This window comes from Hydra vulgaris, chromosome 02 (assembly GCF_038396675.1).
Source record: "Hydra vulgaris chromosome 02, alternate assembly HydraT2T_AEP".
In the NCBI taxonomy this organism is placed as follows: Eukaryota; Metazoa; Cnidaria; class Hydrozoa; order Anthoathecata; family Hydridae; genus Hydra; species Hydra vulgaris.
The window spans coordinates 29227573-29243874 of NC_088921.1; the positions used below are offsets into that span (position 1 = coordinate 29227573).

The 16302-nt window shown below is 27.5% G+C and overlaps 1 protein-coding gene across 1 annotated transcript in view; it reads right to left on the minus strand.

Moving 5' to 3' along the window:
- LOC100204767 (uncharacterized) overlaps positions 1 to 15685 on the minus strand; it is a 40478-nt gene extending 24793 nt beyond the window's left edge. Inside the window, exons 1-3 of the mRNA XM_065790515.1 lie at positions 15468 to 15685; positions 15240 to 15341; positions 2624 to 2767 (exon numbers count right to left, since the gene is read on the minus strand). Of these exons, the coding sequence (XP_065646587.1) occupies positions 2624 to 2767; positions 15240 to 15341; positions 15468 to 15581 (360 nt within the window). The 5' untranslated portion in view covers positions 15582 to 15685. The remainder of the gene's footprint in view (positions 1 to 2623; positions 2768 to 15239; positions 15342 to 15467) is intronic.
- Between the last annotated feature and the right edge of the window lie 617 nt (positions 15686 to 16302).

Genomic DNA, 16302 nt, shown 5'->3' on the forward strand with positions numbered 1-16302 from the left:
TCACCTCATTTCTCTGACCAACAAGAACTTGATGACTTGGTACGAGATTCAAGTCTCACTAAATCAAATGCAGAACTTCTGACATCACAATTGGAAGAATGGAATTTATTAGATCCAAGCTGCAGAACCTCGAAATACCGAAAAAGACATGAAACATTTGCATCCTTTTATGTAGTATTAGAATTATTGTGCTACTGTCATGACACTTGTGGTCTTTTCAATGACATTGGCATTGTTCACAATCCTGAAGAGTGGAGGTTATTGACAGTTCAACAAGAAGTCTAAAGGCAGTTTTGCTCCATAACAGAAACCAATTTCTTTCCATTTCAATAGCTCATTCCGCTCATCTAAAGGAAGACTAGGAAGTTGTTGCTTGAGAAAATCAACTACGACAGTAGTTCATTTTGTCAAGCAATAACTTCACTATGTTGAACTATGTCTTATTATTGCCTAAAAAACTGTGTTGTTCATAGTTTTTTAGGTAACAATGAGAGCAATAACAACAAAGAGCTAGTGGAAAACTTAATTATATGGTACGCAGATATGAAATGCAGAATGTCAATAAAGCTGCATTACCTCCATTCACATTTGGAATTTTTCAGACCAAATTTGGGGGATGTGAGTGAAGAGCATAGAGAACGTTTTCATCAGGATATCCATGCAACGGAGAAAAGATACCAGGGCAGATGGAATGCAGCTATGATGGGTGACTACATATGGTGTTTGATACGCAATGACGACAAACTTCATAAAAGAAAACCATATTTTACTGTTCACTTCTAGTGTTTTTTAAGATTTTGAGAGATTATTACATTAGAACATAATGTAACATTATGTAATATATGTATGTAACGTGATGTAACATGACGTTTTGTAACATAACATAACATTTTTGAACTAGTAAATGTTATATATTGACTAAAGTTGTATCTCATGCAATATGATTAATATTAATTATACGTTTTATTGAACTTTTGGTTTATGATCAAACAGTTGATGTAATAAAAAAAACCAATATCATATTTAGACTCAGTATACTCAAATTAAATAAGAAACATCAAAAAATTTCAATAAACAGAGAAAAAAATTTTTTTTGGTACATTGTGTAACTCAAAGTATAATAAATAAATAAAAAAATTAACTGGTGTTTATAAAAATAAATTAAAATATGCAAGTTTTGATTTTTATTATTTTGCAGTTCTAAATTTATTATTTAATAATGATTATTAAATTTAATAATATTTTTAAATTAATACATTTATTATTATTATTTTTTTTTGTCATAAATTTCTGTAATATGATAAATTGACTATAAAAATCGTGTTTATAGTTTTTAATAAACTGAGAATTTGAAGACCAGAAAAATTTTCACATATCACAATTAGCGATAACTTAATTTACACCTTGGTTTTTTATAATGCAATTTTTTGATTTATACAGGGCAGCATTACTTTATTTTGTTCGTCACTTTATTTCATATATAACGTAATATATAATTTAATATCTTATTTACAATTGGTGATAATTAAATTGAAACACGATTAAAAAATATGTTAATTACGTACATTTTTTCAATAGTTCTTAAACATATGCGCATAAATAAAACATGTGCATTTAAATTAAACATGTGCACATTTAAAAGAAAGTTTCTTCACCCATTACAACTATTTCAACAGTCATTTATGAGTATTTAAAGGTGATAAAAGATTTTATTAAATTGTTTAGTATAAAGCAATTTAAGTGTCACTTTATTTCATCCATAAACACTTAATTATGTTCAAAGTTTCTTTCAACTTTTTTTTCTACTTTTAATGGAAAAAGTATACAAAAAAAGTGGCAAATATAGTGGATAGAGCAAAGAAAATTTGCTAAAAAAATAGCAGAACAATGTGATAAAAATATTAAGAAAAAGTTAAACAAAGACAAGAAAGCTGCAAAAGAGCAGTTTGAGTTGATTAGACAAACAAACAAATAAAAATTAGAAAACAGAAAATGATTGTTTGTTGTTTGTTTTTTCAAATACTAAAATATTTTCTAAAAATAAATGGTTTTTACATATCTCATACAAAAATCATCAACTACACGATTGACATCTTTCATTCTTATTAATCTTACACATCTTATTTATTTTTAGAGAAAATAAAATAATCTGTATTAATGATCTTCTTAATCATTTTAACTCTAAAGTCTACTACTTAATGAAATGACGTAACTATAGACTCCAAATTATCAAAATAGATCATTAAACTCAATGCTTATTTTGTAAACTTGATCTGAAAATAGAAACGAATTGTGATTTTAGGATTTACTACAGACTTTATGTATAAATGTTTAAGACAAACACAATTTTTTCAGTGGGTGCTGAAAAACTTTAAGAATGATGAAACTATATAAAAAAAACATTGCTTTTATCAGAGTTTTGTCAAACATTAAATTATGTTAAGTGCTGATCAGAGGCTTATCAACCTAAATGAACAAAGAAACCAAAGAGTCTTTGTGTTTACTCTTCAGTGGCACTTTTGCAACTAAAGAGAAAATATAAACAAAAATACTATAGAAATAATAAATAAGTATAAAAACAGATATCAAATAAAATTAAAATAATCAGCTAATATATACTTACATGCAAGTCAAGTGTGAAATATATTGCACGTGATCCAGATGCAAAAATAGTAGCTACATAGATAAGTTTTTGAATAGTGAATCGAAATGCATAAAGAAAATTTTGCCTTTTAAGCTGCACAAAATCTGAGTAGATACACATAATCTGAAAATTTATAAATATCAAAAAATATTTTATATATTGATTAAACAATAAATAAACCAGGGATAAAATTAATGCAACAATGTTAATGACAAATAGTTTATAGGATAGGACTTGAACATGAATACAATTAGATTGTTGAGAACTATTATACAAAACCAGGGTTAAAATTAATGCAATAAATTATGTTGTTGACAAATGTTGTTTTCAATCATTTTCAGAGTATAGTAAAATAATTTTTTAATACTAAAAGGCCCTTCTAACAAAAATGGTATAAGACCGCTTGGGGATTTCTGCATAGCATATGTTATTTTTAATTAAAATTTATGATATGAGTTATAATTAAAAACAATACTTTTATAGGATCTATCAATATTAATGCAGCCCCGGTCATAAACCCGGCCGGGGCTGCATTAAAATTGATAAATCCTATAAAATATTGTTTTTAAATAAAATTCATGTCGTAAATTTTAATTAAAAATAACATTTTTATAGGTTCTATCAATATTTATGCAGCCCTGGTCATAAACCTGGCCCTAGTCGCGGCTATGTTATCAAACCTAGCCCCGGCCATAGCCCCGGTCGCTTACTATCCACAAATTAAAATAAATTTACAAAAATAACCTAGAAAATATTCTTACTTATAACTAAGTACTTTTTTTAAATTAGTAACAGTACTAACTAAAATAAAATCACCTCCTTGATATAATCAGGGGCTATTCTAAGAAAATATTATTAGGACTTCACCCCCCTCCTTCCTCTATATCTGCCAAACTTTTGCCCCTAGCCAAAAAAAAATTTAGAAAGAAGGATGGGGGGGGGGGGGAGAGAGAGGTTGATCTAAAATTTTGTGTGCAAACAACTAAAAAACTCTTTATTATAAAATACAAAAAAAAAATAAAAATTAATGTACTTATTAACATCTTTAAAAGGATATTTTCTAAAATAGTAAATACTAAAATGAATATTATATATATATATATATATATATATATATATATATATATATATATATATATATATATATATAGATATATATATATATATATATATATATATATATATATATATATATATATATATATATATATATATATATATATATATATATATATATCATTTTATAGAATCAAAGAAATTATTGTCTTCAAAAAAGTGCCAAAAAGCGTTTTAGGTTGCCATCAGGTTGGCACAAAATTTAGAAACAGTGTTTTATAAATCAACGAACTGCAGACATTTGGCATAAAATTGTGGTAAAAACAAACACTGAGATTGCAGACTTTTCAAACATCTGTGTTTGCTTAAAAATTTGAAAAAAAAAGCAGCATTTTACCATTTTATTAGGATTTTAAATAAAACATCAGTTTTTGATGTTTTATTTTAATTATTTTATATAAAATTTTTTCAAAAAAGCCGAGAGGGCCACTACAGCCAAGGAGGCTGCTTTGTTGTGGTAACAACCCTCTCTCAACTTTTCAACTCCGAAACACAAACCTTGAAGAACAAGACAGCTGTTTGGAGAAACAAGTTGAGTGCGGTATTACATGAAACTTGCTGGGGGTTGAACTTGGAACTTCTCACTTATGAAGCAAACGCTCTACCACTACACCAACTTTTATACTATGATTGGTAAGGAAGGATTCAAAAATCTTAAAGATTTTACCTGATACACCTTAAGAAGAGAGCTTATGGAAAAGACCAGCATGCTAAACTTTATCAAAGGCTTTAGAAATGTTGATGATCAGAAAGTAAGTTATTAGATTCAAGATAAGAGATAAAGTGTTTGTTAATTAAAGACTGAAAAACCTAGCTTATGATAGTAAGAAGACTAGTAGGACAGTAGTTAGACGAGTCAGGTTGCTCTCGGTATTTTTTAAAATAGGGATAACAGATGCCACTTTTCAGCAGGCTGGAAAACAAGACTCTAATGAGCAATTGTTGAAAAGTTTTGAAAGTATAGAGGACAGCTCTGGAGAACACTTCTGCAAGACTATACAGGTATGTTGGCAAAAGTAAATGTTTATTTTAAATTAAAATGATCTGTTCTAAAAACTGCACCTGCCTGTAATAATATTTCTAAAAAATCTATCCTATGTTTGCAAGAAAAATTTGAAATTATTATCCATATGGATTAAGAAAATTTACTAAACAAAAAAACTAATTTCTAAATGCAAGCATTTAGAAATTAGTAAAACAAATACCTTTTAAAATAAAACAAATACCTTTTAAAAAATCATAAAACAAATGACTGAATTAATGTGAACACGTTTACAACAAATTTAATTATCAGTAAAAAAAAAATTAGGCATAGGATGGAAAAGCGAAAAAATAATCGCGACAAAAATAAGCAAAATTTTTTTTGATACATAAAACTTAATAATTTGTAAAAATACATAAAACTTAAATACTGAATAATATTTAGTAATATTTTTAAATAAAATTGACAGTTAGACACAAACTTTAATATTATTACCTATGTAAAACTAAATATAATTTTTTTTAATCAGAATTAAATTTTTTTTTTTTTTCTATTAGAATTAAATTATATATTTTTATTATATTATTTTTAAATTAAATCATATATTATTTTTTATCATATCAATTAAATTATAATATTATATATTTTATTTATATTTTTATATATAACTTTATTTATATATTTTACATATAAATAAAGTTATATATAAAATGAAAAAAAAAAATTATTATATAAAAATAAAGTGGTTTTTTTATAAAACTAATTACTTCTTTTATCTTACCTAAAGACTAATTTGAAAGTTAAAAATGATTAATGGCTACATAAATTGCCAGCAGCATAACACTTTAAAACAAGGCATAATATATATATATATATATATATATATATATATATATATATATATATATACATATATATATATATATATATATATATATATATATATATATATATATATATATATATATATATATATATATATATATAAATTAGTAGAAAATCACTTAACAAAAATTTTTTTCATTTAACACTGTGTTTTATTAATAAAGACTCATCAGAAATTTATTGATGAAACAGTGTTAAATGAAAAAAATTTTTGTGAAGTGATTTTCTACGAATTTATAATTCCTTTGTTCTTTTAAGAACGTTGAGCACTTTATTTTGTAGAATACATTTTAAAGTTGTTTAAATACATGTATAAAAGAACAGATTAAAAGCCTGTTATTAATGATGTACTGATGGAAAGGCTTATTGTTGCTAATATTAGGTTTTAATGTATTTATATAAGGGTATTATAATAATATTTACCTATACATCAGCAGTAATTTGTCCTACTAGCTGATTCCATTGGTAACCAGCAATCAATTAATCGGCTTAACCATCAGCAGATTAATCAGCTGATGGCATCAATTGATTAATTGGCATTGGCTGATGGATTGGTATTGGCTAATAAGCCAAATCAAACTGGTGCATGGGCGCACTTTGCAAAATTATATATGCAAATTGCGTACCTAATATTAATATATTACCATAATATACATACATTAAACCCTGTGATTAGCCTCAATCGGCCTTTGCCATCGGTACATCATTACGAGTTATAATATTTTTGCTTTTTTGTTATACTTTATTTTTTCTACTATTTATCTTAAACTTTAAAACTTATTTTCTGTTTTATTACCTAAAAATTTTCAAATGGATTTTTTTACAACTATTATGGTTATTGCCATTATTTTTTCATTATTTGGAGAAAAAATTATAAAGCCAAATTTTTATTATAATTTTCATCTATTTTAGATTAAGTTAATGAATGCTAATAAAGACCATTACTTTTTTTACACAATCAAATAGTGATTATTTTCAGTTAAGTTATGTAACTAAGGTTCTTGCTTTTATGACTTCTAATTCTACTCTCTTTGGTACCTGTTACTAGCCAAAGCCACCACGATCTAAAGTACATAGTCGACAATCATTCCAATTTGTGTTAAATGCATATGATGCAATATTTTTTAGTTTTTACAAAATAGCATAGATTTATTATATACCTGACTACTATTACAAAAAACAACAACAAAAACCCTGACTCTCAATAATAGAAAATATGGAAGCATTTATGTCATATCTTTTTTAGTGATGAACCTAACCTTATAGTACTTTACTACCAAATAAAAATATAAATGTTATTGCTTTAGGATTTTAGTTTTTATGTTTAGCTGATATTTTCTTTTTACTTTTAAAGTAATTTACTTATTTTAGTCCAACACTTATGTGCAGGTTAACATTTTTGATAAAGTAATAGTTATGGTAACAATAAGGTTGCCAACAAAATTCTAGAATAAAATACCTTGATTTTCCCTAATTTTTTCAATAAAATTTTGCTTACTTTTAACTGATATTTCTATCATTCAAACTTGCAAACTTAGCATTAAAACCTTAGCATTAACTCGCAGACACCTTGTTTTTACCCCCTAAAAACAACAAATTGTCTACTATTTCTGTTTTGTATAGAAGACCAATGTGTTAAAAAATAAAAATAAACAATCATATGCTTTAGAAAATCATACTAATTTAAATGACAGCTGAAATTAGTAAAAACGAACAAAAAATATTTAACAAAGGGTTTCTCTTATATATTTTTTTTAAATTGCATTTTTCTCGAAACATGTAAAAAGCAATTTAAGGCATTTTAAAAAATGGCTGTAGAATAATGGTCAAATGTTTCCAATGTTAAAATATTACAACCATTCAAAGTTAAATACATACAGTTATCACTTACTGACTTTTATGCAGTTTGTAACTAAAGCCTTGTCAAGTTTCTTTATTTTTGTTTCATATTGCTGACACTTTTACGCATATGGCCGTTTCATAAGAGAAGGAGTTTTTACGCTTATGGTTGTTTTTGTTAGAAGGAATTTAATTGGTGTCATCATCATAATAAGCCAACAATCTTACTTGATTCAATTGATATTGATATGAGATATTTTTCAACAAACTAGAAATGTAACCAAAAAAGTTCAATTTAATCAAAGTTAATTTAACTCTTTAATTTTGGTTGCTTTTTTTTAAAGAAATAGCTTGTTAATTCTTTGCCATTTTTTAAACATTTTCCAAAATTAAACATAATTTCTCTGCTTCTTTTTGGTCTTTGACTTAGCATTTTGAAAAAAATGCATAGAGAAAGTTTTCATATCCAGTAACAGTTACATAATCAGCTCTTCTGGCAGGAGAATCATGGAAGAGATTGTATAAAGCTTTTATTAACTTTCTTATGTTCCATTCAGCAGATTGATAGTGTTCATATATATATTGTTTTTAAAACTAGCTTTAAAAACACCATAGATTCCATGAAGGTTGCAACTTCTAATGTTTAGAAGCTAAGATGGCTCTTGTTGTTAGTGCTGCTTTTCAATAAGAACAAGAAGTAACCAGTTCACACGTGGGCCATTTATACACAGTTATGCCAGATTTATCCTATTGTTTTTAAAGATATGGTCATACTTTCAAGTTAATTCTTTGCAAAAAAATTTACTATGTTATCTTTAAAAAATAGTGAATCTTTATGTTCACAAGGTCAAATTGTAAATTTACAAAGTACAGTTCAAGAGAAAAATTAACTCCGAAGAAAATAAAATTAAAGAATTGGTTGTCTCATTTGTCTTCAAAGTTAGCTAGCTTTTCTAAAGAATACAAAAATAAGATTCATTAAAAGCTAAAATAAAGAGCACACCATATCAATTGAAAGTTTTAAGGCAAAGAGTTAAAAAAATAGAAGATATTATAAAAGCTTTAAGAGCAGAAGTTAGAGACTTAAAACAAAAGTTGCAAACATATTATTACAGTATATGTATTCGCAAACTTATAAATACAAGAAAGGCAAAAAAAGTTTAAGAAAAAAAAAATTAAGACAAATGAATCTCAAACATAATAATGGCATTATCTAGATTAGAAAATAATATGATCCAGATGGAGGAGGACAATATTACACTTTCAGTTACATCAGAAGATAATAAGGCTCATGCATTACAAACAAGAATGATAATTTACAGCATGTTGTTGTCTAATGTCCCAACATGTAAATTTCATTCTTATTGTAGAAAATTGCACAATATTTAGGTGTTAAATTTTGACATGTTCCTCAGCATATTATTGTTGAGCAAATGGCTCGTGAACTAGGCAGTATATCTGAATTGCAAGCAGCAGAATGGGCTTTCAATAATAATAATCTAACTCTTGGGTTTGATGCAACAACACAAGAGGGTGTCCATATCAACAGTATCTACTTGACTTCAAAGAATAAATGTCAAGTCATTGCCTTGGACTAATTACCTTGGACTAATTACCTGGAGGTACATTTGATGATTACCAAAACCACATATATAATGCAGTGAATCATATGGTTTTAGTTTATTTGGATTATTACTCACTTTCCTTTGACAAATGTCGTAAGTCTATTATTTCAAATATATCAAACACAATGACAGACAGAGTTGCAGCAAATAAACTTACCATTATCAAAATTTGTACAACCTGGGGTAAGAATTTAAATGAGCTGAACTATCATTTGCACCCACTCGATACAATAGCTATTTCATGTCATTTAGCATTAGTCTTTGAAATAAGAAAGTTGTCTATTATTTGGACATGATTGTATGACAGTTAAAGTTGTTTTGGCAATGAACAAAATGAGGTTTAATGATGGCAAAGGTGATTTGGAAGGATTTGTAAATTTTTTAGACAATAACTAAATAATATAATTCCAAGATATCATGGCAATTGTCTTCATATACTTTTCCGTAATTGTTTCATCTTTATGAAACACTAAAATGCTTTTAAGCAATTTCTGACCATTGGAACAGTAAAGTGTGGCACTTTACAAACAGTTCTGCAATCAGCATTTTGTAAAATAACTGTCATAAAAAAAATGTGTGTGCAAGCAATATTTGGAAAACTTTTTACTGGATCCTGGATGAAAAAATTTTATGTATCAGCTGAAAAAGCAAGTTTTGATCATATTGCAGGTATCCAAGTAGTCAAAAAAGTTTTGCAAACAATTAAAAATTGCAAATCTAATCCAGGTGCACTGATAAACAGTAAAAAGGATTTTTTGGAAAATACCCTTAAATCAAATATTTTAGAACCTGTCAAAAATTTATGTTTCATCGATGAGCAGGTTATCAACATGAATTTGGCTTGTCTTATTGCGGCGGAAGATGTTTTGAACCATTAATATGAGCAATATTTGTCACTTTCTATTACAGAGACACTTAAGGAGAAGACAGCTAGTGCAAGGTTTCACAACATAGATAGTGAAGAGTTAATGGGTATGTTTAGTGAATCTAAAGGAAGATCTCCAAATGCAACAGTTTGTTATACATCTTGCAAAATAAGATCAAAAAAGAATAGAACTATAAGTTATCTAGACCAACTATCTAGGGAAAATATAGTTAAGTGATCAATGCAAGGAGCTCGTAAAAAAAGAATAAACAATCCACTGAAACACACTGCATTATGAGCAGAATTTTCAAAAAGACAGACATGCTAAAGACAAAAAATAAATTAAAAAAAAAAAAGAAAGCTGGAGCGAGAGTTGCAAGTTCTATCTTTTAAATATATATAAGCACTTATCTATTAGGCAACTTGATGACTTATATGATGTAATGTATGAAAGAATTGTTGGGAGAGAACTCTGCCATGAATGGTTTGATACAGATAATTGCAAATCTGTCATGTATGATGGGCAAGTAGAAAAAGTAAATAAGAGAAAAGAAGTACAGAATTTATACCATTTCTTACTGGAAAAAGGATGAATCTGATTCAGAAGCTGTTGACCATCTCATAAAAGAAATCCAGCTTGCTACTGATGTTATTGCAGGAGAATGGAATTTTTCATAATTTGGCTGTTTTATTATGTGGTTTAATGTTATTTATGTAACAGTAGAAACCAAACTTGTTGTTTGGGTAAGCTGTGTCACAACATTTTCTTTAAGAGAATATGTAATAATTTGTAATAACACTACTTATGTGATTTAAGTATTATAAATATATGTATAAAAGTTATTATCAATATATGTATAAATTAATTACTGCAAGTGGTGTGAATTGCAAAAAAGTACAGCAAGTGGTGTGATTTGCATTAAAAGTACAGCAAGTGGTGTGACTTGCAAAAAAAGTACAGCAAGTGGTGTGACTTGCAAAATAGATACAGCAAGTGGTGTAATTTGCAAAATAGATACAGCAAGTGGTGTGACTTGCAAAAAGGTACAGTAAGTGGTGTGACTTGCAAAAAAAGTACAGCAAGTGGTGTGAATTGCAATTTTATTGATAGACGGTTCTGATTGATTTGATTCTTTTTTTAGGTTGGAGGGATGGGGTGGCACTTACCCTATTTCACTGAATCAATGTGTGTACTGCTAGTGGTAGTAAAATAAAGTTTTTGTATTTGATACTAAATTTATTTTTTTTTAATAAAGAAAAAAAATTTAAAAAAAAAAGATTATTTCATTTTAGAGTGTGTTAACACCCTTACACCCACTGACACCCTTGCACCCACCCTAAGTCTCATATTTGGCAGTGGTATGAAAGCAAGTAATAACTACTTTTAAAAAATAATATGAAAATCAACTATTTTACAAAAAAAAATTTTTGGTAAAATAGTTTTTGTAAATAAAATTTGCATTTATTTGCGGTGTAGGTGTTGGTACCCCCTAGCCTCCCGAATACGCCCCGTGGCTAGAAACCAACATGAACTTGTAGCCCACTCTAATACTTATCTTTTGATAGCAAGTTATAAGCTTTTTAAAAAAATTGACAAATTTATATCGATTTTAGTTGAGAAAAGTATTTTTTGACTACAGATTCTTCAACAAATCCATATCGCCACCTTAGAATTGGTTTGTTCAACAGATCAATTTACAAATTGTTGGTAAAACGCAGTTAAAGTTTAGGAGGTTATTACTGCTCTCGTATTATATTTATAGCTAGTATAGATGTTTTAATGTACTATCTTTACTTTAAAATTATTGATAAATTGAAATATAAAGCTTGTTTACCTAAAATTAAGACGATATTAGCATATCTTATTTGGACATTGAAAAAAACTGCACTGAGTACAAAATCTTTGAAATTTTATAGGATATTGAACAAAATTTCAGGATAATGAACAAAACAACACTAATCACAATTAATATATAATTTTGTTTTCTTTAACAATTTTACAAAATGAAATACCATAGAAAAAATAAACTCAAAAATAATTTTTTAAGCAAACATTTAGGCTATCACCAGTTTGAAGAACTATATTATAATTATAATATTATGTAGTATTATAATTATAGTAGTATGATTTCATAGAGTCTTATTAGCAGTCTTCTTTGTTTTTTGGTTTTGTTTTATGGGTTTTTTAGTTTTTAAAATTAATTCATAATATTGTTTGTCAATTTCATGGGGAATATACTTCAGCATTTTGGCTAAATCTCTCTTTTTATTTTCCAATAGTATAAATTGCTCAGTTTTTAGGGCTTAACTTTGGCAATTGCAGTAATTCAGTAGATTTTTGCTTCCTTGTACTTCGTTTATATCCAATTCAAAAACATTTAAAGTTTTCATTAAAAAATGTTCTAAAATTGACTTTTAAAATTGTATTTTTATTGTACACAATTTGTTTTATTTTGTGTAAGGAATTTTAGAAATTAGAGAGTTTGCTGCTTTTTGATAGTCCAGAAAATCTGTGGTAACCATCTGCAGGATTTTGAAATTACTTGATTTTTTAGGCATGTTTTTTGATACTCTTATCAGGCTGATTGGACTGTATATTTCTAAATTTTTAGTGTAACGCTCTATAACACTGTGTGCTGCATCAATCTCTTGTAAGTTACCGTGTCCTGGTTCTGAAAATTTTTGCTCTATAATTTCAATCTTGCCGTTGTCTTCTGACTTTAAAAAATTAAGTAATGCTAGACTCGTTATTGAATTTTTATTTGGTGAAACACAACTGTCCGACCATAGAATGATTTTACTTATATGTCTTTTACTATACTTTTAAATATTTTTACAACTGCACCAGCAATATCATTACCAGATCTCCCGCTTAAGTATTCGGACCATATGCTGTTGTATACCCTTTTGTTAATATTACAATGAACAGTTAAATTGTAAACATTAAGTTTACTAAAATAATAGAAGCTTGATACATTAGCATTTGGCAGACTAAAAACATTTTCAAAATCAAAAACAACAACTACTATACTGTTAATTATCTGTCGGTCCTTCGTTCTTTCCTCAAACCCTTCTATTTTTCTTTGGATGTGCAACTCTTGCTGATACTTGATTTCTTTCCTCTGATGGTTGTTCAAGGATTTTATACTCTTTGCATTCGTCACATTTACCTTTCTTAGGTTTAAAAATGATAAATTAAACTCCTCATTGAAGACTTTTCTGTAAATGTTTTCTTTTACAGCATTTTCAATGTAACCTTGTACAGATCATACATTTTTGTTAAAGTTAAACTACCATCTAAATATTACTTATTGCTTTTGGCATGGCAGTAATGTGATTTGACAACAGGAAATGATTTAATGTGATTTCTAACCATTTCTAGTTTTTCGTTTGATGTATGTTTTTTGACATTTTGACCTTTGAGTGGTGATCTTGATACAGAAGTTTGTTGGATTTTGAATTTTTTCATGAAAGTAATATATACATTGTTGACTGATGCTCAGTGTACCACAAAAAAACTCTTTACAAATTTGCACAGTGTATTGTTGTGTTCTAAATAATACTTTGTTTAAATTGAAGATTTAGATTTATTTCAACTATCTTCATACTTCTCTGTAGATGTTACATATTACTTTGTTCCACATGTTGTAATTGTAAATATCCTCTGTCATACTCATGATTTCAGTTTCATTTATAATATTATCATTATTTTCAATTACTAAAGATTTATCCAATATAAGTGTTGACTAAATGACAACAACTTATCAAACAACTTGTCAGGCGACCTCACTGGATGCAGTGATTGGCTTAGCTGGATATTAAACAAAACAGAACTAACAACGATTTGGAAGTTAAACCACAATTACACATGCATTAAGATAACGCTTTGGTTTGTTCAATATCCGGATATTGAACAAAATGTAATAAATTGATGTTTTCTTTTTTGGATTTTGAACAAAAGAGACCTGAATATTTTGATAAGAAATGCAGATTTTGTATATTTTATAGTAGATACTAAACAAGCTTATCTTAAAATGAAATTATGTAACAGTAACTCATTTTCAGTAAAAAGTGGATATTGAACAAACCAATTCTAGGGTGAAGATATATCAAAAAATCAGTATTTAAAACATAACTTTTTGTCAAACTGTTTGATTTTGATAATTTACACAAGACTACAAAATTTTTTTATTCTTTTTTCTTCAAGTGTCGTAAAACCTAAGATGACTCTTTGCTGCTCTGCGGTGCAACGCTTAATCTCAGAAATGGTTTTTGTAGGACAGTTTTGAAATTTTTCTAGCGCTTCTATGTCTGTCCATTGGTAAGTTGGCTACACATGGATAGTGTACTTTCGGTGAGGATGAACATACGTGGTGTTCACTTCTTTCCATAGTGAAAAACTACGGCTGCGAATAGTTTTTTTCAGCCTCTATAACAAGCAGTCAGCGTTCACCTCTGCTGCTAAAACTTGAGCATTACGTTTAAGATCATTTGAGATAAGAGCTCCAAGATCTCTAACTGAGCAACTTCGATTGCAAGTGGCAGGCCGTCTGATCCTGGCATTTTGAACCTTTTTTCTCAGTCAGTATGCATGACTAGTAACTAAGTAAGTATGCATGACTAGTAACTAAGTATGCATGATTAGTAAAAAAGAAACCAAATCTATTTAAAAAAGTAATCTTGTTGATGTCAACTTTTCTTGATCTCCCCCCTACCCTTGTCAAAAATTGTCAAAAAATTTCCAGACCCCCTCCCCTTTTGTTGATGTAATTAATAGACAGCCCCTATCAGAAAATATTTTTAATATAATAGACTATTCTCATTACACATTAAACAGATTTCTGCAGAAGTTTTATAAGTTAACTCTATGGGGGAGGGGGAAATTATAAAACTTGAAATTCTTACAGCTGCCCAGCTTATATTTGCTAAGTTAAATTAAACATGCACTTGGCTGACTTTTTATCCATTCTTCATTAAAATTAGTTGCTAATTTAAACTTTTAAAACTTGTATTTATTTAAATTAAATAAAAAAGTAATTACAGTATGTCACGTAACAGCTATTTATACACAAAAAGTACTTAATAAAATTATCTATATTAATAATGGCTTCTCCTAAACCAATATAAAACTTTGTATACTGTAGAAAAATGATCAGTTAGATAATTAGATAATAAAAAAATTAGATAATTAGATAATTAAAAAAAATGACCAGAATATAATTATATAAATAAACTTTATTTATCTAAATCAAAATGATAAACAAAAAAGTAATATTAACTAACCAACTGTATAATAGCCATCAAACAAACAATGTAGAAAAAGATACCAAAAGACAAAAAATAACTATAGTTTCGATCATTACAAGACCAACCGGAAAATCGAACCTTTAAATTAAAAAATACTAAAATATTTCAATAATATAAATTTTGGAAAACTTTAATTTTATCATCTTCGAGTAATGTTCACATGTGTTAAACGTGTTTTGCATATTGTCGTGAACGCAGACATACCTCACACGAACATATTCCACTGACACATTCACCGTTACCACTGCAATTTGCAGGACACATAACAATATTTGATAAAGGCAAAATACTTCCAATAAAATTCATTGAACCAAACATTTTGAATAATTCAATCTAGTACAATATCAAAAGTAAACAAATAGTGTTTTGAATTACTTCTCGCTGCCATTTTGTTATATTTTTTTAGTGGATAAGCTCGCTTTTCGATTTTTATTTTTGTAATTGCGTAACGGATTAAAATCTAATGTTAGGGGGTTTGTAGCATTATTTGTTAACCATTATTTATGAAATTTAGTATATAAATTAAATATTTTTCATTTGAAATATTTATTATCATTAATTATTTCTAAAAAGTTTCATAAATTATTTATAATTTTATATTGAAAAAATAAAAAATTTAAACTTTTTTTAGATTTTTGCACTTAAAACATTGATGTTTATTTGTCGGTAAATTGGACACTCTAGTCGGCAAAATTGGATCTATAGTTGGCAGTAGGCAAATGTTAACTAATGAGGACCTTTTTTTATTGTTATTTTTAGAACTTACTTGTTAATAAACAGATACGTCACCCTCTCTCCATTTAGTATCTCTTTGGGACGGCCAAGTCAACAGTCAACACCGTCAAGAGTTCATCAGACAAAGATGGGTTTTTTAAGCAAAAAATGTTTATTTAACCATTTTTATTTGCCAGCTATAACTAAATAGACTCGTAACAATAATCCTCTAGCTGGATTAAAAAAAGATGTCGAATAATATCTAAAGTTAGCTAAAACCCTTCTACCTTAAAAAATAAATTTGAAAAATTAAACTTAAAAAAAC